Genomic DNA, 27,946 nt, shown 5'->3' with positions numbered 1-27,946 from the left:
TACTGGTCTTTTAATTGCTTCTTTCTAATAGACAAGAAAGCAATTGATTTTAAAAAATAATTTTGCATCCTTACCTATTTATTAGTTTAATTTTCAACAAAGACAATCAGGTCATCTGCACATAATCATTTGTTTCTTCCTTTCCCATCCTTAGATATTTTAGTTCTTCGTCTTGTTTCACTCTTCACATTAAAAATCCTAGCATAATAATGAAAATAAATGGGGATAACAGGCATATTTATTTTCTTCCTATCTTTAAAAGAAATTCTTTTAATATTTCATCAGCTGTGATGTTGTTACAGGTATTTGCTAGTGATGTCAGGTTAAGGAGATTCCCTTCTATTACTGTTTGTTATGATGTTTTTGTCATAAATGAGGGTTGAATTTCATTAAGTCTATTTCCACATGTTCTGAGGGGATCATATTACTTTTCTTCCTTATTTCTTTAACGTAATGAATTACATTATTAGCTCTTCTTGTGTTAAACTAGCCTTGCATTCTTAGTACCAGGACAACTTCATCATGTTTCGTTTTATTAATACATTGCTATATTCAGTTTTAAGATCCTTGTATCTATGTGAATTTGTTTGCAATTTTCCTTTCAAGTGTTGTCTTTATCTGATTTTGCTATAAATGATATGCTAGCTTCATAAAATGATCTTGGAAACAAATATTTGGAACAGTTTCTATAGGATTAAGATGATTTGTGTGGCGATTTTTTTGTTTGTTGTTTTTAATGTTCAGAGGGAAATCTGGAAATATGGAGAGGGAGTATATTTTAAATTGAAAATATTATTGAAAGAATCATAGATTCACATGCAATGTTAATATAATGCAAATACAGAGATATCTGTAAAGCACATTTTATTCTAGGAAACAATATTTTGCTACATATTTCAAATTGGTATGTTCAGTTTCCTCTCATTTTTAAAATCTCTACTTCCATAGTTAAATGTCCTTCTTTTTGTTCTTAATATTACTAGTATCTTTTTTTTTTAAATTTCTCCCCACCCCCTTGTTTGCATTTGCTGTCTGTTTGTTGTGTGCTGGTCTTCTTTTTTTTTAGGAGGCACCAGGAACCAAACCTGGGACCTCCCATATGGGAAGGAGGCTCCTAATCACTGGAGCCACCTCTGCTCCCAGTATCTTTTCTTTTTTTTCTTACATTCATCTCAACAGAATTTTGCCTCTTTTTTTAAAGAACCAGCTCTTAACTAATTGTTTTTTTATTGTATTTTTATTTAATACATTATTTTTTGTATTTATCTTTATCTTCCTTTCTTTGGATTTGCTTATTTTTCTTTTCTTTGGATTTGCTTGTTTTCCCTCTAAGTTCTTCCTTTTTTTTTTTACTTGAATGCTTAATCAAATCCTGTACAAAATATATTACATATATTAACTCGCTTAAACAGCTATTACTATCACCATTTAACAAATGAAAACACTTAAGAGTTCACTGAGCTAATAAGCTGAGCAATCAGAATTCAAATTCAGACCAAGTGACTATGACACTAAATTCCTTATTGGTAACTGAAAGCACTATAGACTCATTTCCTTTCTTTCTAACCTTTATGGGTAGATAGAACCAAAGGAGTGACAAAATAATATTTGGGTGGGCCAGGCATTGTAATAGGTACAAATGGCATTATTAGTATGATTCTTGCAATGAAGTGTTAATTCCACTTTACAGATGAAAAAAAACTGGCTGGCAATGCAGTTATATAGTCAAGGTTTAGCTTGCAGTTATTGGCCAATTTGGAACTAGATCAGGGAAGTACTAGCTAAAGAATATTGTATAGAAAACCCTGACAGAGACCACCTGATTTACTTAGAAATCTGTTGATTTATCTAAGGAATGTGTGGTGTATATTGAAGAATGATAAAAGAATGTCAAAAAGCCTGTCTTGGGCTGAGATTCAAACTTGAGAACTTCTGCAGGGGCAAAGGCATCATCAGTCCAGGAGAACTAAGGAACCCACCCATGACTTGGGCCATTCCCTTTATTTTTTTTTTCTTGATTCACAGGTGGTCCTCCAATCTATTTTTTTGTTTTGTTTTGTTAAATCACTTAATTTTTTAAATTAATTTATTTATTTTTAATGTTACATTAAAAAAAATACGAGGTCCCCATATTCCCCCCACCCCCCTCACCCCACTCCTCCCATAACCACAACCTCCTCCATCATCAGAGGACATTCGTTGCACTTGGTGAATACATCTCTGAACAGTGCTGCCCCTCATGGTCAATGGTCCACATTACAGTTTACACTCTCCCCCCATTCCACCCAGTGGGCCATGGGAGGACATACAATGTCCAGTAACTGTCCCTGCAGTACCACCCAGGACACCTCCAAGTCCTGAAAATGCCCCACATCACATCTCTTCTTCCCATTCCCACCCTCAGCAGCTACCATGGCCACTTTCTCCATTTCAGTGCTACATTTACTTCCATTACTAATCACATTAGTTCCAGAACAGAGTATCAGTAAGTCCACTCTAATCTATACTCTATTCCTCCATTCTGTGGACCCTGGGATGGTTATGTCCACTCCACCTCTGTATCGAGAGGGTGCTTTGATTCCAATTGGATGATGGATGCAATTCTCCTGTTTGCAATTGTAGGCACTCTTGGCTCCCTGGTGTGGTGGCTGACTTTCACCTCCCTGTTAGCTGGCTGGGGTAAGTCCAAAAAACCAGAGGATAGGAGTTGCAAGTCTGTTGAGGCTCAAGGGCTGGCTATCACATGGAGAGTCCAGAGATTCTGGTCCCCAGAGTATACACTAAACCCCAACACCAACCACAGGTTCGGTAAAAGTGACAGGAGAGGCTTGTGAACAAAGATCACACCTGAGTCCAACTCCATCACACTCAGGACCACAAATGCCAAAGTAGGGTTGGGCCATTCCCTTTACTTCTTGAATAGGATATTTAACTCATTAATTTTCAGTCTTTTGTTTTCTGATATGTTCATCTACAAATTCAGTTAGATATTAAAATTGCCACATGTAGACTTTAAAAGAATACGACTCAGGATATATATTGATTAGATGAAGCTTATTGCATTCTTCCACATGCTTACCAATTTTTTGTGTGATTAATTAATCACTAAGTGAGGTCTATTGAAATTGAGGAATTTTCTATTTCAAATTCTGTAAACATCTGGTTTTTGGATTTTTTTTAAGCTTCAGCAGTACATAGAAGTTTATAATTCCTTCATGGTGACTTTACCATTATATATGGACTTTCTTAATCCCTAAAAATGTTTTTGCTTTAAAGTCTATTTTATCTAGTATTGATATAATTATATGGCCTTACTCACTTTCTTTTCATTAGTATTTGCCAGGTGAGGTGATTTGGAGCTGTGTGTGCCCCAGAAAACATGTTCTTAAGCTTGATCCATTCATGAATCCATTGTAAATAGGACCTTTTGATAAGGTTACTTCATTGAAGGTGTGGCCCAGGTTGGGTCTTAATCCTATTACTAGAGTCCTTTACAAGCAGAATGAAATTCAAGCAGAAAGAGAAAGCTACCGAGGAAGCAGCCAGAAGCTGATATCAGTGGAACCCAGAAGAGAAGGGAGAGACCAGGAGGCACCGCCATGTGCTTTGCCATGTGACAAGCTAAGGACCAAGGATTGCCAGCAGCCAGAAGCTGATATCAGTGGAACCCAGAAGAGAAGGGAGAGACCAGGAGGCACCGCCATGTGCTTTGCCATGTGACAAGCTAAGGACCAAGGATTGCCAGCAGCCAGAAGCTGATATCAGTGGAACCCAGAAGAGAAGGGAGAGACCAGGAGGCACCGCCATGTGCTTTGCCATGTGACAAGCTAAGGGCCAAGGATTGCCAGCAGCCAGCCCCAGAATGCCAGTCTGAGGAGAAAGCATCATCTTGATGGCTTGTTGAACTTCTTAGCCTCAAAACTATGAGATAATAAATTCCCATTTTTAACCCAACCCATTTCATGGTATTTGCCTAAGCAGCCCAGGACACTTAAAACACTAGGAATATATTTTCTCATCCTTTCGCTTTCAATCTTTCTATGTTCATGTTTTAGTAGCCTTCTTTAAAAAACAGGTATTTTTTTAAAATCCACTCTTGTTATCATATTTTAATTGGCATGTTTATTTCATTTACATTCATTTTGTTTTGATATTTTAAAATCTAGATTGGATATTTGTTTATTTGGGGTTTTTTTTTTCCCCTGGATTTCCTCTTCTTTACCCTTTTCTTTTTTTGGATGGTTTTCTCTCTCCTCCTTTTTTAAAGCTATTGGTTTGGAAACTGTATATTTATTTCTAGTTCATAAGATTACCAGTAAAATTTTAATAAGCACATGAGAAATGGTAACAACTAAAATTAATTGATCTTATGAGTACTTAGAATTTCTTAACTCTGAACATTTCTCCCATCTTGCATATTGCGGCCTTGCTTTTATACTTGAAACAAGTCATTTTTATTATTGCTTTATAAAGCCAATGTTTAGTACTTGCCCACATGTTTGCAAATTTCCTTACTCACTATTCCTTCTTGCATTCACTTCTTCCCTATATAGGGTTCAATTTTCTTCTTCAAATACATTTTCTGGAAGTCTTCTTTTATTTTTATTTTTTAAAGGAATGTCAAAGGTAAATTCTTAGTAAGGGTTTATTAGAGATAAACCTTCAACTGTTGAGTGAAAATATTTTTTGCTCTCACTCCTGAATTATATTTTAGGTAGGTTTATTTCCCCTTAGTATTTTGAAGTTATTATTTTCTTATCTTCTCAATACCAATATTGGAAGCCAGAAGTCTGTTACTAGTCTAACTGTCAATCTTTCATTAGTAATCTATTTTCTCTGCTTTGACAAGTCAGTTTCTTTCATTCTCTGCAGTTTCAATATGTGTAGGCTTTTGTTTGTGTTTACCTCATTTAGGACTTGTCTTTTTTTCCTGAATCTGATGATTATGGCTTTATCAATTCTCAAAAAACAATCAGCTATTCTCTCTTCAAGTAATGCCTCTTCCCAATTTTCTCAATTCTTTCATTCCGGCACTAATAGATGGATTTTGGAATGTCTCACTGTATCACCCACATATTCACTTCTATATCCTTTAAAGGCAATAGTGCTTGGCATACAGTGGTGCTCACTACATAATTGTGGAACAAAGTAATTATTTATACTGAGCCACCATGGATATCATTAAAAATGTGCTTGTCCAAGGCCTCACAGAAAAGCAATCAGGCATCTCCTGGAGTCCCAACTACAGATCTTCAATCTTGTAGCCAAACTCAGACAATAAATAGTGAAATCTGGGATCATGTAATGGCAGGAATCAATTTTTGAGGTACACCACCCAGGAAGGAAGTTGACTATGATTTCTTTTCTATTTTGAGGAAAATGGATACACCAACTCAGAAAATATGCAGCATACCAACCTACAGATATATCATAAAAGGCATGCAGTCAGAATTTAGTTCAGGTGTTTAAAGTCTACTTTGGGGTACATAATGAAGAACAGAATAAATAACAGTTCACAATGACTGTGCATCTATTAGAATATAATCTCAATTCTGTAAAGTAGGCACTGTGACCAACATTTTTTAATTACACTGAGATCATAAATATTGAAGTAACCTCCCCAAAGTTGTACCATTAATGGCTGACCCCAAATTTGATCAAGTATCTGCTCAATATGAGAGCCCATGTTGCAACCTCCTCACCTAGCATGATCCTGCCTCCTGCATAAAGTCTTAACACTTAGAAACCAGAACCAATTCTCAGAGAGGAAGTGGTCACTCGGTGCCTTACACTGCAGCATTTGAACCAATCTGGCTCATTAATCTCTAATGAAAACTTTGTCATCATTCTCAGAAAGGCTTATATGTTACTGCTTTATTGCATTAAATCCTCACCCCATTACCATGAGTAGAGGAAGCAGAAAAATAATTGCTCCATTTTATAGATGAGAAACTTGAGACACACAAGAAAGTATTACTTCCACATATGTTATGACTGAATGGTGCGACAACAACAACAAAAAACAGCTTTACTTTCAGTTCTCCAAATCTACTTTTTCACTCCAATGGAAGGTTCCAGTGGCTCTCAGTCCTCAATTTCAGTTAGAATAATGTTTAACTCTAAAAGATAAATTCTCTAACAAGAAAATTAGAGAAATTGTAATTTTTAAAAATTCAAACTACCCAGTGGGGAAATTATATATATATACATCTATATATATATAACTTTTATTAATGCATTCCAAAAAACTACTGTTTGTTAAGTTCCAGGTGATGGGTTAGTTATATTTAGGAAAATTATCTAGGCATTTAATATTTTGTCCTCATATCAAATGAAGACTTGAGTGTGATCCCTTATGATTTAATAGGAAAAGTTTCGCCTAATTACTGAAGTCCTAGCCACTTCCACTGCTGTAGTATGCCTGATAGCAACAGATATCCTACCAGCAGCCAGGATTTGATTAGAAAATTTTATTGAAACTTAATGTGAGTAAATAATTTTTGTGCTGTTAAGTTTACATCCATTAAAATAATATCACGAAAAGAGCAGACATATATTGGAATAAATGTCCAATGGTGGTAAAAGCCAGTCCCAATATTAGCACATCAATTAAAGATGCTTTAAAAGTAAATAATTCAAGTGGCCCAAGCACATATATACTGTTGCTCCTGTGATTAAGTACATGGCTATCTCTGCCCTTACAATCGTTAGCAGCAGCATGTGGAGGGAGAAAAAGACAAAAGACTAAGAAATAGGAACAAAACTAAGGGTGCCACTCAGAGTCTTTCATCCATGGGCAGGCCAAAAGGAACGGGCCGTGTGGGCTTGTGTGTCCATTTTTCAAGTCTATACCTCATCTCATGGTCTAGTGAGGGCTCCAGTCAGTACAGCGATATAAACAGATACTCTGTTGGATGACTCCACTAACTTTGAAGTGACATTATGGAGAATATCTAATTGATACTTCAATTTATCAATCTTTTTTCTCATGTGCACACACATACAGTCTTTGAGATAATTCTTGAAGGAAGGAAAAGAGATAATTACGGCTTATAGTTCACTACAAATGCACATCATCCAATTCAATGGAAGCCTGCTTGCTCCAGAAAGCACAGGAGGTAGGCAATGTTTCAGTGTCATCAGCCCTGGTTATCTGATTTTGGAATGGTGGCCCTAATGTGTTTCTCCAGTTCCAGCAAGTTTTGATAAAACTTTGCAGCAGTGTCTTCATCTAGATCCATCTGAGAAAGAAGCAAAAATAGGAATGACTAAAAAGGAAATGGGAAATGAATAGCATTTCCATAAAAGGAAGGCATTCCACCTGTGTAAGAGAACTAAAGAAAAAGAAAGGTGTCAGCAGGAAGGGCTGCAGTGGCAGGCTTGTAGACTATTAGGAAACCCTGAGAACTTGAGGCTATATTAACCCTCAGTCCAAACTCAACCCTTACCCAACCTATTGATACTTCTCCTAAATAGAAAAAATAAGATATTTGAGTTTTGCTGTCCCACCTAACACCTATATAACTCAGGGATAGAACATACCAACCAGATGTGATATAAGAAAGAGCAAAAGAGGAAAATCAAGAGGTTTTAGAAATTCCAATTGCTCTACCTTTCTACTTCCATTTGACCTTTTTCCTTAAGGAGCCTGGTTTCATACACTGCCTTCCGGATAAAAGATTACACTTTCCAGTGTAGCTTCCATTGAGGCTAGTGAGTATCAAGCTCTGGCCAATGGACTGAAAGTAGAAGTGTTGTGTGGCTATTATGGATTGAACTGTGCCCCCCTTTCCCCCAAAAGACATGTTCAGATTCTAACCCCTAGTCCTGTGAATGTGAACTTATTTGTAAATAGGATCTTTGAGGATATTCCTGGTTGAGATGAAGTCAAGCTGGACTGGAGAGGGCCCTAGTCCAACATGACTGGTATCTTTGTGGGAGGGGAAATTTGGACACAGACAGAGACAGGGAAAGAGAAAATTTTTAACATTTGGGAAATAATATTAATATTCATTCAACTGCCTTAGAGTTTTTCCATATTGGAGCTGGAAGAAGCACTAGAGATCTTCTAGTTTTGTCCTTCTTTCCATAGAGAGGAAAGCTGACTTCCCCAAATTAATCTATGATTAAAACACTTTCTTCAATGCATTTCTTTAAAATGCTAATAAAATAATTTATAGAATTAAACATTTTCTTCCATAACCAAATTATTCCTTCTAGGATCAATAGATAGCAAGTCCAAACAAATTCTGAGGGCTTAAAACTAAGCTTATTAACTTTGAGTAGTCTTTCTGAGTTTGACCTTTGGGATGTTATTAGGTATTGTGAAATTAAAAAACAAAAAGGTTATATAATCAAAAAACAAAAAGCCAAGATTAAACAATGTCACATGAACCTTTTAACTGTACCAACTTCTCAAAGCCTTTACTACAGTAATATATATGTTGCACGTGTCCCTAAAATAGGAAGTTATTATATATTAAGTATTACCCAAACTTAACTTATCTGAGGAACCCCTTTTTGCAAATCTTCTCAAGGAACTAGTATTCCACAAAACACACTTTGGAAAACAGTAGAAATTCATTTTTTGTAAACAGGTACCAGGGGAAACAGAGAGCACAGCTCCCCTGACAGCTCATGCTACTGACTACAGACTGACATCAGTGCCAATTATTTGACTTCACTGAGATAACTCATTTGCCAAAATCTAGTTCCATTTTCTAGTGAAAAATGGAGGCTGAAGTAAAATCAGATGCATGATAAAAATACAAGAGTTCTTGAGGTTCAAAACAAATTTTCTCATTTTCTAATATATAACTTTATGTTTGATTTCTTCTTAGAAGATTATACAGCATCTGTATATACACAGTACTGATTTTTTTTTCCTGTTCTTCATTCCTTGACTCTTCAAAATTGCTGCAATCGGTTAAAGCTTGTAATTGTCACAAGCAAAACTGGTGCTGGAACACTCAAAACGAAGTGAGCTTTACATAGAAAGGCACTTCATATTTTAACCAACTTGTAACACATTTATTGAGCCCCTACCATGTGCAAGGCACCCTGCTAAGAAAAGAGGGTGGAATTCTCATTTTCATGAAGTCTATTTTCTAATAAGGGAGCTCAAGAGTGGATGAATGCTAAATCAAACAGAACAAAATGTCAAGAAAGTCTGTAACAGCAACACATGACCTGGTCTAAAGGACCCAGAAGGCTGAGATCTTAAGAATGAGCAAAGCAACAACCAGTTGAGAGAGGAAGGGCCAGAGAAGTCTGAGTAGAGAGAACAAGATGTGCCAGGCTCACAAGCAGAAAGAAACATAAAAATCCGGTGTTATGTCAGTGAATGGAGAGCAAAGACCCAGGGAAGAGAAGACAAGATGCTGGTGGGCTGGCGGGTCAGGAAAGCAGGGACCAGTTCATCAGCCCAGTAGCAAAAGCTCAAAGTCACAATGTAAGCAGATTTACCTTTTGAGATGTTACATAATTACTTCCAAAGCCAGTAGTAGCACTCATATATTTGGTCAGAGGATTGAGAGATTCAGGCTTTTGGTGAAAAATCCATACCTGAAAAGGAAAAGAATATGTAAAAATTTTTTTTCTGCCCAAAGCAAGTGAGGCTAGTGGGGATTAACAACCAGCACTTTACAGAGCACCTCCCCGCCTCCAAAATTCTACAAAGCCTCTCAATTGTCTTTAGCTACCTGTGATGTCTTCATGAACCACTACTGTAACTTGAAGGAAGAAGGTAAGGCAATCATTTAAAGCAAAACAAAGCTATTTCATCTTTAATCCCCAGACTAAAGTTCACAGCATGCTTAGTTCATAGCTAGCTTATTCAGAGTTGATATTCAGCTCAGGCCAGAGTAAAGCATAGATATTAACCCAGTACATATTTAATTAATATAAACAGGCATGCATTCAAAAGGTGAACAATTTTCCAGCCAACTACTTCTTTCTGGAAGCAATCATGCTAACTAGTATCTTGTGAAGTCTTCCCAAAAAAATCTGTTCTCTTAAAAACATACACATTCTCTTTTCTCACTCAAATGTAAGTATATTATATACACCATTCCACACTCTGCAGTTTTCATATAAACAAAGTGCCTTAGAGACTTTTCCATATCAGTACATGTAGAGCTGTTTCTTTTTTTAAGGGAGCAAAGTATTCCATTTTATAGATGTACCATGGTTTATATAAGTAGTCTCCAATTGTTGGACACAGAGGTTGTTTCCAGTCTTTGCTATTACAAGCCAAGCTGTAATGAATAATGAATATATCATTTCATACATGTTTGAGCACATCTGTAAGATAAATACTGAGGATGGAATTGCTGGGTTAAGGGGCATTTAGCATTTTGTTTGCTCTTGCCAAGGAGTTCTTAATAGAAACTATATCAATTTATCTTCCCCCTAGAAATGCAGAAGAGGGCCAGTGTCCCTACATCTTTGACAATGTAGTGTATTATCAAACTTTCTAATCTTGTCTAATTGGGGTTGAAAATAACTTTTCATTGTAGCTTTAATTTGCATTTTTCTTATCATGTGTGAGGTTGAAAGTTTTTTCATATGATTAAGACAGTTTAAGAACCCTTTCCTTTCATGTCCTTTGCCCATTGTTCTAATGGGTTACTATTTTTCTTACTGATTTGTTAAAGCTCCATATATATTTATATTAAGAAAATTAGCCCTTAGGCTATGATATAAGTGGCAAAAAAGTTTTCTTCTGCTTTGTAATTAGTCTTAGGGTTTTATTTATAATAGGGTTTTGGGATTTTTATTTAGTCAAAATTTTCAGTCTTTAAGGTTTTCGGGATTCATGAAATACTTAGATAAGCCTCCACACTCAAAACTTTTAAAATTTCCCCAAATTTTCTTCTAGTAATTTTTTACCTTAATTTTTTTGTATAGATCTTTTAATTCATCTGGAATTTTATGTTGATGGAAGGTATAAAAAAAAGATCACATTCTATTTTTTTCATTTTCTGAATAATTCATCTTTTCCCCATTGATTTGGCATGCCATATTTATAAAAATACTAAATTCCTACTTGTTTATGGGTGTATTTTTTGACCCTCTACCCTCTGTTCCATTAATCTGTCAATTCACATGCCAGAACTATGCTGTTTTAATTAAGATGGATATTAAGACAGTTTTCCTTAAAATAGTAAATGCTAAAACAAACTGAATCCTTTACAATGTGCTATACTCTGTACTATACAATTTATATGCCTTCTCTCATTTACTTTTATACAATGCCTATTTTACAGATAATAAAAGGTTTAGGTGGGTGTTTAAAAAAAATAAGTGTCAAGAGTTTACAACCAGGAACTGGAGAATGAATTTCTAGAACACAGTTCTAGAGCCCACACTCTTAACCATTATGCCTTAGGCCACTCAAGCTGAGCCCATTTAAGGAGAAAAAAATTATTCAAAGACTGAAAGGGCAGCAAACTCCACATACCATGTGCTCAAATCCTCATCCACACTCACCAGCATCTACAACCATCAGTGTATAGTAAATGACATTATACCTTCAGGTGATAGGCTCCTGCCCATGCTGATTTGAGGAAACAATAGGAGGGTCACAATAACAAAAATATTTTTAAACTATGATACTAAGGTCATACTGAGCATCCTATCTAAATTCCATCTATCTTTCAGAGCCCAGATCAAGTCCTCCTTAGTAAGCAAAACCTGCTCCAAGTACTCCAGCTCCCCACTCCTCCTCCATTCTGAGTAGTTACCACATGATTAAAGAAGGTCTTATTTTTTTATTTTATATGTTTGTTCTTTTTTCTAAAAATGATTCTAAGTTCCTTAATAAGTGATAGTGGGATCTTATCTTCTAACTTTTCCCCACACAGTATATACTTGACGTCTTCGCTTAAATTTCAGTGCTATAGACTGTACAAGAGTAATCCTTAAAGGACTATGGATTAGTATTTCTAATGTTTTGTTTGGTTTTATTGATCAAAGAAAGTGTGGGGGGGCACATGGGAATCCCCTATATTGTTTATGTAACATTTATGTAATCTAAACCTTCTTTAAAAATAATGAATTAAAAAAAGTTATTTAAAAAAAGAACTAATTCAAAATAGTCTAAAGCACTAGATTCTATCATCAATTTGTGTCCCTACAATAAATGTATTTATTTCTCTAACATTTACCAAAAGAAGTACTTCAAGTCATTTCCCTTACTGTTTACCTTAGTTTCAATTAAGAACCTGCTGGGTGTAGGCACTACAGTGCTAGGGCCTCAAGTTTCAAAGATGAATTGCAAAAATCCTGAAGTAGCTCAGCAGAGTGAGGGAGACAAACACAAAAGGAATTGACTCTAATACAATGGGATTTCAACCAGATGGTGGAAAGACTGGATGGCAACTTTCATCTTGTATGACAATTCTGATCCATTAGGAGAGGCTACCTTTGGAGCATGAGATGAAAAATATTCAGACACCACATAAGTACGGCAGAAAAAAGTATGATGATCCTTGATGAGGAAACGCATGCAATCCACTTGCCATGTATAATTTAGAGAAACCCAATGGTTTCTTAATAAAGAAACAACCTGACCCTCTAATATTAGCAGAGGAAAGAGAATCTTCATAACAGGGCAGTGGAGCTGGACTTTGTAGCCCCTACTCTCAAACTGCAAGATGCACCTTCTCGATGGGAGAATCTCTCAATGATTTCCTTATCACCATCTTGATTTCCCACCTCTCTTGTATTCCACTGCTATGTCTCTCTTCTAGCTACTGATATATCTTACTTCTAAAGAAGTACTTTTCCTACAATCATGCTATTCAGTGTAGATACTAAACTTCGAACATCCCTCCTAATGCTCTGCATTTAGCCTTAGAAGTGTAACTTAGTTCTGAACAGGATCTCAATTATTCTCAAAGCTTGTTCTATATTTTCTGTTGAAACTGTTTCTGCCACCAGGGCACTTAAAATTCACATCTGCTAAGCCACTATATAAGCTATTGAAACTCTAAGAACATACCAGTGCTTCTGTTCCATTGTAGGGTGTCAAAGTGAACGCATTTGCAAAAAACCGAAGCTGAGGGGGAAAAAAACAATAGTCATTTGATAACCACTTATCTCTGTTAGTTTGGAACAGAATTGCCAAAGCATTATTCATTTAAATATTAAAAAAGAAAACATGCATTTCTAATTATATAACTTTTTCAAGTATCAAAAAATAAAGGCATCTAAAAAAGAAATGTCACTTAATGCCAACACTCAATCAGTTAACATGGAGACATACCTCCTTTCCTTCTTTTGTCTATGTCTGCCATAAGGGAGAGATATTAAAAAGAACAGAGAGGCTATCTCTTCCTGAGCCCTAAAAGGGAAAGACATTTCCTAAAAGTAGCATTTTCCAATGTGTGCTGCAACATGCCAAAAAAAAAACAAAAACAAAAACAAACTACCAAAAAAAACACATGGTTCTATGGTTATAAAATGCACAGGCTTCCTCCCCTTATTGGGAACTTTTAACACATGCTGGTGGCAGACTTGGCCCAGTGGTTAGGGCGTCCGTCTACCACATGGGAGGTCCGCGGTTCAAACCCCGGGCCTCCTGACCCTGTGGAGCTGGCCCATGCACGGTGCTAATGCGCACAGGGAGTGCCGTGCCACGCAGGGGTGTTCCCCGCGTAGGGGAGCCCCACACGCAAGGAGCAACACCCATAAGGAGAGCCACCCAGAGTGAATGAAAGTGCAGCCTGCCCAGGAATGGTGCCGCACACAGGGAGAGCTGACACAACAAGATGACGCAACAAAGAGAAAAACAGATTCCCGTGCCACTGACAACAACAGAAGTAGACAAAGAAGACGCAGCAAATAGACACAGAGAACAGACAACTGGGGTGAGGGGGGGAAAGGGAGAGAAATAAATAAACAAATAAATCTTAAAAAAAAAAAGTACATAGTCTTAAATATTAAAAAAAAACAACACATGCTACCACATCAAAAGCCCAGAGAACACAGCTTAACATTGTTTAACATGGATTTTCCAAAATTATATGATCACTGACTCCTTGGGACCTATGGCATGTGTGATAGTTAGTTAGGCTAATGTGTCAACTCCGCCCAGTAATTGTACCCAGTTGTTTGGTCAAGCAAGTACTGGGCTAATTGTAATACAAGGACATTTATGGACTTTAGTCACCAGTGGGTTTACTTCATAGACAGCTGATTACATCTACATCAATCAGGGAGATTGCCATCAGCAATGAGCTTTATCCAATCAGTTGAATGCTTTAAAAGGGGAAGTAATTTCCATTCAGAGAGAATTTCCCAGCCCGTCTTTGGACAGCCAACGTCTCCCGTAAACTCATCAAGGACCTTCATCAGAAACCCTGGTTTGCAGCCTGCCTGCAGAACCTGGACTTGTGCATCCCCATGGTCACGTAAGAGACTCTTATAAAATCTTATACTATGGACAGATATATCCTGTTGATTCTGTTTCCCTAGAGAACCCTTACTAATACAGCATGTGAGTAAAGAAGTAGTGCCCTGGGAAGCGGATTTGGCTCAATGGATAGAGCATCCACCTAAAACATGGGAGGTTCAATGTTCAAACCCAGGGCCTCCTGACCCATGTGAAGCTGGCCCATGTGCAGTGCTAATGCGCACTGCTATGCGGGGATGTCCCCCACGTAGAGGAGCCCCACACACAAGGAATGCACCCCAAGAGGAGAGCCATCCTGCGCAAAAAACGTGCAGCCTGCCCAGGAGTGGCGCCACACACATGGAGAGCTGACACAGCAAGATGATGCAACAAAAGCAGACACAGACTCCTGGTGCTGCTGACAAGAATATAAGCAGACATAGAAGAACACACAGCGAATGGGCACAGAGAGCAGACAGTTGCGGGGGGGGAATAAATTTTTTTTAAAAATCTTAAAAAAAAAAAAAAAAAGAAACAGTGCTATAAAGAGGACACTCAGCTCTATCACAGAGTATGAAACAGAAGTTACAAGTTACATGCTTAGTAAACTTTAAAAGTCTCAAGTTAAATGGAATTCTACCACCTTGGGGTTCAATTTCTTAAATCATTTACCAACCATTAAACTCTTATTTTTGGCCCTAAACTGAACAGATACAGTAAACTCACCAGCCATATTAGTGGCATCAGTAGTGTCCATATAAAGGAAGGCAGAATTCCATAAGTCATTTTGGTCAATACTGTACCTGGGCACACCACACTGGAATATAGACCCTGGAAGCACAGAGAGGGGCAGCAATAAGATTCTAGTTCAATGTATAATGACTGACTCCTAGCTAAAGCCTAGCTGATAAAGGAGATAACACAGATGAGCCAGCAAGCCAGGAAATGAAGGATTTATGCTCTGAGTTGTCTGTAAAGCTGGGTCAACCATTTCAGTTTAAGAATCGTGCACTGAGAACCTACCACAAGAGACACTAAGGGTGCAAAAAATTAGTAAGACAAAGTCTCTTTTCTCAAGAAACTCACAGTTTAAACAACATGGGCAACTAAGTTTGAAACTGGGGGAGAAAAGTGGGGCCCGTTTTACCCTGAGTTTTCCAGATAATTGGTTTAATCAGAGATCAGTTCATCAACCATAATGAGCACTGAAGATAAAAAGACATATACGTTTCTGTCCTTGCAGTTCAAGTAGTTTCTGGCCTAGTAAACACAGACAGCTAAACCTAAAGCATGTGTTTGTTTCCTTGCAGGTACTTAAGACCCCTACCTCTAGCTTAGGTGGGAGCTCCTGGTATCAGAGGAACAAAGGACTGGTTGTGTTTCCACAGAGACCTTCTCTATCTGAAAACCTCTAAATCAAGTCCCCCACCTAGGACTCACCATTTTATAAAGTTCTAAAGAGAGCCCCAATTTACAGAGAGCTTTTCTTAAAAGAAAGAGCTTTGTGTAATTTTTAGTAATCCCTGAGCCACTGAGATTTGCAGCTGAAATTTTAGAGCTAGGCAACAAAGTTATACAAAGAGGCATTACATTCCAGACCACATGGCCACAAGGAGCCAGCATCACTGACAAGGGTCAGCTTCTCCAAGAAACATCCTCTAAACCATAACCATGATCCTCATAGAGACAGAGTTCTGGAGTCTCACCACAAATCACTACTGTACAGGAGGCTTCATAACTGCCCTATAGCATCTGGTATGATAAACTCTAGGAGACAGTATGGTTTTGTGGAAAAAAATACAAGCTATAAAGTCAGATAGATTTGGGCTCCTCTGACAATACCATCTTAGTTTGTGGCATTCGTAAATTACTTAACCTTTCTGAACATTAGTATCTTGTCAAAATGGGAATACTCAGTCCTACCTCCCTGGGATGGGGGAGGTATTAAATGACATCTTTGAAAAGTCTAGTACAGCACCTGAGACATAGCAATCACTTAAAGGGTAGCTATTATTGTCATCAGTATCATTTTATTAAATTATTTGCCTTCAAGAGCTACAGAATGGTGAATGAACACATATAACTAAATATCCACGAGCTAATTATCTCTGCCCTGAAACTCATATACTCTATCAATTTTATATATGCCTTATCTTGTCCTCGTAGCAATCCTGTTCAGGAAACAATATTCCACCTGCTAAAACTATAAGACCTAGCAAGAAAGCCAGCCATGTTATCAGTAAATCAACTGTAATTAAGAAACCACTGCCCTGGCATTTCTGTATCATGGAGATGGGTTCACCTGTTGGTTGAAGTTCCTGTTCAAAGCTACACTCAAGAGGTCAGTGGCATATTTGGAAGAGCTGTAGGGTTCCTGGCCTTTGCTGTGCTGGAAGTCCTCAAGGCTGAAGTTAGATTTCCTTGCATTGCGAGATGATGTCCAGATGAGTCGGGATGGATTGTCACTATGACAGAGAAGAGGTTCCAGTTCACGAATCTGAGGGGAGGAAGGAGAAACAAAAAAAAACGTATCAAAATCTATTAGGGAATTGGGAAGCAGATTTGGCTCAATGGATAGAGCATCCGCCTACCACATGGGAGGTCCAGGGTTCAAACCCAGGGCCTTCTGACCCATGTGATGAGCTGGCCCACACACAGTGCTGATGTGCACAAGGAGCGCCCTGCCATGCAGGGGTGTCCCCCACGTAGAGCAGCCCCACACACAAGGAGAGCACCCCATAAGGAGAGCCTCCCTGTGCAAAGAAAGTACTGCCTGCCCAGGTGTGGCACCGCACACACGGAGAGCTGATGCAGCAAGATGATGCAACAAAAAGAGACACAGATTCCCAGTGCTGCTGACAAGAATCCAAGCGGACACAGAAGAGCACACAGCAAATGGACACAGAGAGTAGACTACTCGGGGGGAGGGGAGGGCGGGGAGGGCGGAGAAGGGGAGAGAAATTAAAAAATAAAAAATAAAAAATCTATTGGGGGAGTATGCAATAACAATTTAAAAACCACTATGCATGTATCCCGGATTTGAACAAGGAAATAAATGAATGGAGAATGGTAGTAGCCAGGTTTTTCACTGTTGGAGTATGAAGTTACAGATAAGCAAAGCAGGAAGCTAGAATGATCCATTTGATACTAGATTAGAGACATCAATATGAACATGTTTAGCTTAATGCAAATGCAGATTAAATACAAAAATATTTATAGCTATGTATGCATACATGGGTAGTACGTACACATTTATCTCCTTGCCCTGTCTGCTGGGGACTAAAAGCAACTAACATCTCAGTAGTAATAAACACATACCTAACACCTGGATTTTGATCTCTAATATCATTCCCCAATAATAGGATCCAGAGCTCCTTGGAAAAATGACTAATTCTAGGATTGAGTCAGGAAATATACAAGATGAGCCTGGAACATCTTATAGAGCTATAGAGTAAGAAATTGATCAAAACAAAAACTAAAATAAAAGCAAAAAACCACAATGATGGGATATATCAAAGGGATACAGGAGTAAACTGAAAGAACACCCAACAGCCAAAGCTGGAACAGTATGAGCAACCAGATAAAGTAGTATTCACAGCCCAAAGTAGAAAACAAATATCTATGAGACCATATGGAAATAAATAAGCAAATGATTGAAATACAAATAAAATAAAGAAACATATGAAGGATCCTAGACAAATCGCCCAGGTAGAAGAATTCCAAATAATTTATGCAAATATTCCATCAAGGAGATGGAGCACAACTCCTTGCTCCTTAAGTGTAGGCAGTGCATAGTGACTTTTTTCCCCAAAGAGTACAGTATGAAAAGTGAGGGGGGGGGAAGAGTAACTTCACAGTGAAGAAACCTGAGAAACACTACCTCAAGTCAGCTTTTCAAGGTTAACATCAGCAATGTCACACTGAAATTAAGTAGCCTCAATATTATGTGGTGAGAACAGCACTTTACCTCCGCAGTCTTCTTCCTCAAAATACATTACATTACCTGACTCTAACCATGAGAGAAACATCCGACATACCTCAATTGAAGGATAGCTTACAAGGATCCTTGTAGGATGCCTGACTGGTAATCCTCAAGATTGTCAAGATCACCAAAACCAATGAAAGTCCAAGAAACTGACACAACCAAGAGGAGCCTAAGGAAACAGGACTATTAAACATAATGCTGTACCCTGGATGGGACCCTAGAATGAAGAAGGATGTTAGGTAAAAACTGACAAAATCTGAATAAATATGGACACTAGTTCATGGTAACTTAGCAATGTTGATTCATTTATTGTGACAAATGTACCACACTAAAGTAAGCTGTTAATAATAGGGAAAACTGGGTAGAAGTTATACAGGAACTCTCTGTACTATCTCTGCAATAATTCGGTAAATTTGAAACTGTTCTAAAATAAAAAGATTTTAACTTACTGGGAAAGCTTGCAGATGTGCTACATGCTTGCAATGAATAAATAAGCCCAGTGCAATCAAGACTCAATTCATATGGGAAGTGGAGTTGGCCGAGTGGTTAGGGCGTCCGACTACCACATGGGAGGTCCACGGTTCAAACCCGAGGCCTCCTTGACCCGTATGGAGCTGGCCCACGTGCAGTGCTGATGCGCGCAAGGAGTGCCATGCTACGCAGGGGTGTCCCCGCGTAGGGGAGCCCCACGCACAAGGAGTGCACCCCGTAAGAAGAGCCGCCCAGCACAAAAGGAAAGTTCAGCCTGCCCAGGAATGGTGCCACACACACAGAGAGCTGACACAACAAGGTGATGCAACAAAAAGAAACACAGATTCCCGTGCCACTGACAACAACAGAAGCGGACAAGGAAGAACACGCAGCCAATGGGCACAGAGAACAGACAACTGGGGCAGAGGGGGAAGAGGAGAGAAATTTAAAAAAAAACTCAATTCATAAACACAACACTAAATCAGTTAACTGTTCATCAACTGCAATACTGCACTGTGCCTGGAGCATCACAGAAATGATCTCTACTCTCTGTAACAACCCTAAAAGTTTAGTCATTTTATATATAATTAAATTGGGAATGGGTTCAATTATAAAATGCATTTACCCCTGAGCCTGGAGTCCAAGTTCATTTTTTAGTGTGAACATTCTTAAGCCTAATTTGAAGTGGGTAGAAAGCATGATAAACCTTGGCATTATTTTATTTGATTCCAGAACCCATGCTGATAAGGCTGCCTATAGAACACCCAAGGTAAGTCATGTCACCAGGACACCGTGGTAAGTGTACCTATGACAACTCTCCTCTGCCATGTCATTTCTTCTACCCTAAACACACCACCCAAATATGTGATTTTCTTCATAACTTAACTTTTTAAACTGTAGCATTCATCAAAAATTCGTGGAACAATAATATTATTAATTAAAGTATCCTCTATCATTACCAATTAATTTAATAACTCAAAAGGAAGGCAAAGACATAGAATAAGATTATGAGAAGAAAAAGGAGATATTAAATAGTGCATCTCTGTAAGGTTATAAAAAAAGATCAGGTAAAAATTATATCCCATCCTATTTTATATTTTAATTATCTTTTTTCATTGAAAAATACTGCCTCTCATTAAAAGAAACAGTACCAAAGGATATAGAAGGAAGCATGAATCTTCCTATCTCTGGAACCCTAGTACCCCAGTTCCTCTCACCAGAGGCAACACACATTCTCAGTTTCATCTCTATCATTCTAGAAATATTACATGCCTAAATCTTTTTGTTTTGTTTACACAAGTGAAAGCACATACATCTTATACCCTGCTATTTCCTCCTAATAATAAAATACTGGAGACTGTCCCATAGAATTCGATTCATGGTTTCCTATTAATAATATTCCCATGTATGGATATCTCAATTTATTATACAGCTTCCCTATTGAGAAGACAGGTATTTCCAGGCTTTTACTTTCGCTAACTTGCAAAGAGCATTCTTACACAAGTATTTTGGGACCATGTGAGATTATATCTGTAAGAGACATTCCTAAAATAATCAGTATTTTACTTGCATTAAAAGTGCTGACAGATATTGCCACATTACCCTCCCAAAAGGGTGCTACAATTTAAATTCTTACCAACAAAATATTTAAGTATTTTCTCACACCCTAGCCAATACCATTTTTCTTTAATAATTGCCAATACACAGAAAATGTCTCATTTGCATTTTTAGATTACCAACAAAGATGTACATCTTTTCATATAAGTAATCTGTATATCTTTTTCTTTTGTCAATCTATGTTATTTGCCCATTTTTCTACTAACTTACTGGTCTATTTTATATTAATGTGTACATATTTTGCAAATAGCCAAATGTATCATCCTTTACTTGTGTTGTTCTGAAAGATCTTTTTCAAGGTACTATTTTTTTTTTCTTATGGTATTTTTAAGGTATGATTTCTTTTCATACTTAAATATAAACATCTAGCTATTGATTATTTTGGAATGGACATGAAGTTATTTAATAGGAATGCTTTGGAGAGTTTCTAGAATCTTTTATTAAATAATTTGCCCTTTCCCCACTAATCTTTCAACTTTATCATGTCAAGTTACCAAATGTATTTCCAGGACTATTTCAGCACTCTTTTGTGTCTCATTAATCTATCACTCTCCAAGCACCAGTGCCAAACAATTTTAATGTATTTTAAAAATAAAATATTTTTAAAATATTTTGTAGGACAAGTCATCCATGTAATTTTTCTTTTTCAGTATTTTCTTCGCTATTTTGTTATGTTTATTTTTCCATACGCATTTTTTTATTTTTAGGATTGTTCCTTTTGTTTTTTTGTTTGTTTGTTTTTAATTTCTCTCCTTCCCTTCCCACCCCCCTCCTCCCCCAGTTGTCTGCTCTCTGTGCCCAATCACTGTGTATTCTTCTGTGTCTGCTTAGATTCTTATCCGTGGAACCAGAAATCCGTGTCTCTTTTTGTTGCGTCATCTTGTTGCATCAGCTCTCCATGTGTACAGTGCCACTCCTGGGCAGGATGTACTATTTTCACACTGGGAAGCTCTTCTTATAGGGTGCACTCCTTGCGCGTGGGGCTCCCCTACATGGCGGACAACTCCCCTGCATGGCATGGCACTCCTTGCGTGTATCAGCACTGCACGTGGGCCAGCTCACCACACAGGTCTGGAGGCCCTGGGTTTGAACCCTGGACCTCCCATGTGGTAGGTGGATGCTCTATCCATTGAGCCAAATACGTTTCCCCCATATGCATTTAAAAAACACCTTTAATTCTTCCTCTGTAACCCCACTGGAATTTAGATTTTTAGATTAATTTACGGAGAATTAACATACTGACTTTTCCTAAGAACAGGGCATGCCTTTCCCATTGATTCATGTGAAATCTACTCCTGTGTACCTTCAGAGAATTTCAAAGTTTTCTTTCTAGAGTTCTTAAACAATTATGCTTATTTCCATGTAATTTGTATTTTTATTGTAAAATGCATCTTTTCTTCTATCATATTCCCTAAATCATTTTTATATATAAAAACCACAAATTTTGCATATTCCTTTTGTAACCATCCACTTTACCAAATTCTCCTATTATTTTTAATAGTTGTTTCTCTTGGGTTTTCTAGGTATATAATCACATCATCTATACATATAACATTCATTTTACTTCCTCCACCTATAACTTCTCCTTTCTAAATACACGGCCAGGACTTCTAAAATGATATTAAATATGAGTGATGAAAATGGCAACTTTCATCTTATTTCTAACATTATTGGGGATGCACAATAGTGTCACTAGAAGTCTCCATTTTTTATGTTGTAAATTAAAAATATAAGCTGCTCTTTCAAGCAACTTAGGTGAGAAATGTTTTAAGAGTAGAATGAGCAAACTATTTAATATTCAAAGATGTAATGCTAGCCCTAAACGAACAAGCTTAACAAAACAATGCTGTAATGTGTCCATGCAGGCCTTCGGGGCCATGGCACTGTCAATTTATTAAGCCCACAGCCTTTTTACCAGGATGAAGTGGCCAAAAACATTGGTTTCAAACACTTCCTGGAGTCCATCAGCAGTGATCTTCTCAGTCTGGGTCAGCAGTCCTTCAGCTGTGGAGAACATATGAATCACTTTTCTGAAACAGCAAAAGACAATTGTGTGATTTATGTTCTTTGAAGACTATGAAGAGACACCCACCCAAACCACAGCATACTATACTTTCCTTGATTCTACAATGACAGGAATAAAAATACCTATTTCCCAGGCCAAATTATTGTAAGTATTAAAAGAGATCTGTGTATTTTGCCTCACACTGTGCTTATCATTTTGCAGGTGTTCAAGAAATGCTTCTTTCATCCCAGTTCCTAGGATTATACATTTAGAGTTCAAACTATTAACAGGAGCCAGAGTCTCCCCAAAACCCTCTACTCACACCCTTTAACCTCTTTCCAAATCAGCTTAAAGGTAAACTGTTCTGAGGAAATAATTATGCTGCTGGGGAGCTTCATCTGCATATACTCATAATTGCTGAACAAAGTTAAACACATTGCTTTTCTACTGGGTCTCCTTAGAATATCAAACTTATTAATTTATTGTGCTGCTGTGAGAGCAATTTGGTAGGCTGAGATCAGCACTGCTTTATTTTTTTTTAATGGAGGTAATGGTGCTAAGTAGCATGTAGCAAGAGGATGTAGTAAGAGCAAGACTATTGATAAGTGCACTGGGTCACAAAATAAAAATTTATTTCTTACCGTGGGTTGTGGTTAAAATTTTTGAAAGTGACTATACTAACATGTATTGAGGATCTCCCAGGAAGGTATTTAGTTCTCTGCATTTCCCAGTCAGAGCATCTGGCATATAGCTGGGAAATGCTGTCTGAAGGAGCCTCAGTCTCACTGGGAACTCTGCCTAATTCTGAAATGTTCTTGCTCATAGACACATTTAGGCAGACCGGAAACTGACCTTCTAAAAAGTCCAACTCATTTGAATGTCCTGGAAACCTAGAATACTCTGTAAGTCATGACTTGCAACATTCCCCATAACAGATAAATGCTCTTTTTCATGATGTGGCAGTAACACCATCTTTCTATGTCTTCATACTTCTCAACATTCCCTCACCTTTCATTCTCCCAACTTAACACAGCCAGGGTAAAACTAGGCAAAAAAACAAAGACCCTCCTCCAGTCAGTTCATCTAGAATATGGAAGTTACCTTGAAAAGAGACCAGAGAAAAGTGCTCTGATATTCAGCCGTGGATTAGGCATGACCCCAGCATTTAGATATACATGGTCTAATCTCTGAAACCTGTAAGGAAAACACCAAGACAAGACTGTGAGTTATCTCTAGAATGACTAGAATTTTAAAAATGCTTTCTGAACTAAAAAGGTAGCCACAACAAACTACAGAGAATATATAACACATCAGTGTTATACTACTACTTTCTCTCTACAGTTTTTCTTTGGCCAGGGTAAAGATTTGCATATTGGGTTTTTTTCCTTTTTGAGGGTGGCTTCAAACAGAATTTGGGGAGTTACAATGAGCTCTGGAGTCACGTCTCTCTGGTCAATACTCCTTTCCAGAAATGTAATGACATTTTCTGTCCAAATTAGGTACTGGGGCAACCCTATACCTATCAAATTCATTCTCCTCTGGTCTTAGAAAATTCTTAGCTTTATCGTTTTGTTTTTTAGTTTACATCTCTCCTAGTTGACATGTAAAAATATTGATAATCATCTGGTATCAATTAATTATTAATGCTGGACCTGAATGTTAAGATAACCTTATGGGCAGCTGCTAGGAATTGTAATATGATGAAAATTCACAAGACTACAACAGGGTTATAGAAGCTGAATGAGAGTAAGGTACTCTTGGTAGGCTCCCTCCAGGCCACCTATAAAGGAGGGTATTGTGAAATGCTGACTTGAGAAAGCTTTCTCATTTTCAAATTTATATAAACCTTAATCAAACTATATAGCCCTTTGAACTAGGTTCAAGACAAGTAGAGCCTGTCTTCATAACCACAGGACATCATAATTATTCAGAATATCTCCTAGGATCCTTTCCATCACTCAGGTCTCTGTGACTCCTGTATAATCCAGGAAATCAAGGGACTTGAAATACATACATGGTTCCTACTAGAGACTACACTCAAACATTTCTTGATCATCCTATAAATAACTGACAGCCAGATGACTCTGATACTAAACTGTTTAAAATGCTGATATTGATGCCATCTGGTCCATATTAGTGCCACAAAAAACAAAGTGGGTCCATCTATTGTCGCTTGTTTCATTATGTAATTTGCAAATTTTCATTTAAGAGTATTAACATATTTTACTAAGAAGAGAGAAAAATGCTTACCAATGAATGGAAATTGCAGCAGAATACCATATTAAGGTCTGGTTTCAGTAAAACATATGACTCTTAAAGATTAAATGGTTTGTGTAATTTGCTCGGTTTGAAATAAAAGAGAACCACTATTTTTTATTTGGTTTCATTTGCACATATCTACTAGAACAGAGTATTACAGATAAAAAAACCATGTGTCAGGGACGGTACTTTTAGCCAACTGGAAGGGATCTTCTTCAAGCTCTCTCCCAACTCTAATTTATTTCGGGTCTACAAGCAAAGTAACTATTTGGACAATTAAGTGCAGCAGATCCTTGATATAAGCAAAGGATCTAGCTGGACACATTCACATATTCTCAACTTTGTGAATGTCACTACAGACATTTCTTAAATTTGGATAATTCTACCCATCTCAGAGAAAGCTGTTTTGAGGACTGAATAAGTACATCAAAGCTGCACTAAAATCCTGATGAGAGGCTGCCGGGACAACTCACTTATTACCTTAGTGCTCCCTTCTACCTACCAGCCATACTCCCTTAAATCTGTGCTATATAGAAATGATAAATTACTAAATATCTTGAACCTTTGAGGATAATTCAGAGTAGCTAATATCAAAAGTGTCAAAACAAAAAAAATCTCAAAAGTCAACTATATTGGGATGGGCTATTACTAATTAAGGATAAGGGTTCTTTTCTTCTAAATAAGGAAATATAATGAAATCTATACCTAACAGATATAACTAGCTAACTCAGCTAGCTAAGGTTTGGGAGAAAAATGCTTGCAAACTTATCACAACTTCTCTCCTGACTCAAAGATTTTGAATCTGAATGACATTTTGTGTGCAGTTTCACATACTTGGAGACTCTTTTAAGTTATGATGGAGCAGTGAATGTGGAACATATCAAAATTTATTTGAAAGTGAAATCTAGAAAATGTCCTCAGTTGTTTAGAAGAATAATGTGGCAAAAAAAACTCTAAGAGCTCACCAGGAAAGAAGAGAGAAATCACAATCACAAAGGACTGTGGCCAACAAAAGGAGTTGAAGTGGAGGAAACTAGCTTTCATCTTAGTTTGGCAACTTGTGCATTTGGAACAGGGAGATGCAAATAACTATCGTTTCACAAATAAAATGTAGACAAAGTATCATTGTCAGTAAATGCCTTTATCGAGAAGATAGGGCCTTACTATTGTACTTCATTTTACTGTCTAGGGACATAAAGTAGTTCCTTGTTTCTTAAAGGCTATAATCACAAAAACATTCAATGTTGGTTCCTAACATGGACTAGTACAGACTTCATAATCTTTTCTGCAGGGAGGGTTATATATCCAAAGACTCCATTCCTTCATATGCCAAATATTTATCAAATGCCTATTATATGACAATTACTGTGCAAATGTGCACAAATCTTTATTGGCCTGGAGAAAAATCCCTGAAGCAGGAAAGATACCTTGGTTCTAGGCCTAACCCAATCAAGATAAAGTTGGATGACCTTTAAAGGCAAATTATTGTATCTCTGGTCTCAGTTTCTTCACTTGTTAAATAGCAACCTATTTAATGAAGCTGTTAAGCAGAGGAAAGACATAAAAATCTCAGTGAAATATGAAAGGGGTTGCATTAACTAAGGACTTATAATTGACCACATGACAGGGTGTACTCATAAATATTAGAGAAAATGACCATGATCATGAATGAGAATGTGGTACTAAGAACTAATGGACTCACTCCATACGGATTTCCTCAGCACAATTTCTTACACTGTGCCTGGTCCTTTTTAGGCTTTCCGACCCTTTCTTATTCCATTCTACATTACGTTGCACAATCACATGAGAGCAAAGCTGCCAACAAGAGACATACCTTTGCTTGAGCTCCCTGGAGGCCTCCAACACTGACGGTATGTTGCTAACATCTACCTGCACGGTGGTGACCTCGGCCGTGGGGTGAGCGGCCAGCAGTGCAGCTCGGACAGCTTCAGCTTTGCCCATGTTCCTGCACGCCAAACACAGGTGAAGCTCCTCGTCCTCCTCCAGCAGCCGCTTGCACAGGGCCAGGCCAATGCCACTGAGAGCAAGACACACACAGGAGATGCATTATTTGGCATGAAGTCAGGTAGAAACACTTCTCTCTGGTCAAAAATAAAAAACTGATTCTGTCAATTCTAGCTCTGATCAGAAGCCCAGGCAGAAGAAAAGATCCTAACTTATTTTTAAAAGGGGAGAAGCTCCACTCTTTAGAGACTTGTTAGTCACTTATGAGGATGCTGTCCAGTTTGTATTCCTCCCAGTCTGCAAAAGTTCAGTGACGCAATAACTGGACTAAACATGAGTTGTCCATTAGCATTTCTAATATAGAATTTATCCGACTATCTGCTGTAGAGGAGTGGAAAGGTGGCGAGCGCGCGGGATGCTCGTGGGGAGCCCCCTTTCCCTCGATGACCAAAGCACTGCGGCGCTCATCACTGACTGGTGCTCTACATTTGCTTTCCACTGTCATGTTTCATTCAAAACACTAGTTATTGAGGGCTCTAAGGGGTCGCCACGCCTCGTTCTTCGCGCAGCGGGGAACCCAAAAGAGCCAGCCAGGGTCTCGGCCGCGTCCCCACGCAGGCAAATGCGGGGCGGCGTCCCCAGGGTGGTCCGTGGCGGGTCGCCTGCCCCAGATGTCCCGGCCCTCAGGCCCCTGATCCGCCGCCTCCTCCGCTAAGCCAGGGAGGCCTCACCTACTCGCCCCGGTGATCAAAACCACCTTCCTCATCGTCCTGCACCCGAACGCGGAGCAGCTAAGCCCGTGACCGCCACAGCTGTCGGGAACTCCTGACTCGAGGTTCCGGGGCTCCACAACCGCGACCCGCGCTCCCAGGCGGGCCCCGCGCGACTCCACCTCCCCCTGGGTCACCGCCTCGGCTCGCGGCCGACCAATCGCAGGCAGCCTGGCGCCTGGCCCCCGCCCCCCCGGCCGCGGTGGGGTGAGGTAGGCTGAGGGGCGGGGCCGCGTGACGCACGTCCGCCGCCAATCCCGGCTCCCGCCCTGCTCGCTCTCTGTTGTCCCGTGCTAGGGCTGTGGCTGCGCACGCCTTTTGTCCCGGTGATCTCGCTCCCTCCAGGACATTCAGGTCCAGGATCTGTGGGGAACACGCGGGAACGGTTTCCATGATGTCCCTGGTTGATACTACATTGCAGGAATTCCTCAGGGTGTTTGCACCAAAGCTTTATGTTTCAGGGGAAAGGTTTGGGTTTA

At 38.5% G+C, this 27,946-nt stretch overlaps 1 protein-coding gene across 4 annotated transcripts in view; it reads right to left on the bottom strand.

Moving 5' to 3' along the window:
• The window catches only part of HSD17B7 (hydroxysteroid 17-beta dehydrogenase 7), a 39,319-nt gene extending 11,682 nt beyond the window's left edge, over positions 1 to 27,637 (bottom strand). For 2 of the 4 annotated variants that reach the window (XM_004449391.5, XM_004449389.5), the window contains exons 1-8: positions 27,429 to 27,637; positions 26,567 to 26,770; positions 23,575 to 23,667; positions 22,384 to 22,498; positions 16,698 to 16,892; positions 15,122 to 15,226; positions 13,004 to 13,060; positions 9,466 to 9,564 (exon numbers count right to left, since the gene is read on the bottom strand). In XM_004449391.5, the coding sequence (XP_004449448.1) occupies positions 9,466 to 9,564; positions 13,004 to 13,060; positions 15,122 to 15,226; positions 16,698 to 16,892; positions 22,384 to 22,498; positions 23,575 to 23,667; positions 26,567 to 26,770; positions 27,429 to 27,463 (903 nt within the window). In that variant the 5' untranslated portion in view covers positions 27,464 to 27,637. Of the gene's footprint in view, positions 1 to 74; positions 199 to 6,455; positions 7,242 to 9,465; positions 9,565 to 13,003; positions 13,061 to 15,121; positions 15,227 to 16,697; positions 16,893 to 22,383; positions 22,499 to 23,574; positions 23,668 to 26,566; positions 26,771 to 27,428 lie in introns of those variants that run through there. The other 2 variants (XR_011645467.1, XM_004449390.5) reach the window with 2 other exon arrangements.
• Positions 27,638 to 27,946: the final 309 nt, after the last annotated feature.

The sequence above is a fragment of the Dasypus novemcinctus genome, chromosome 13 (assembly GCF_030445035.2).
Source record: "Dasypus novemcinctus isolate mDasNov1 chromosome 13, mDasNov1.1.hap2, whole genome shotgun sequence".
NCBI classification, from domain to species: Eukaryota; Metazoa; Chordata; class Mammalia; order Cingulata; family Dasypodidae; genus Dasypus; species Dasypus novemcinctus.
The sequence above is the reverse complement of the archived record's forward strand: the minus strand, read 5'-3'. Positions and strand labels throughout refer to the sequence as shown.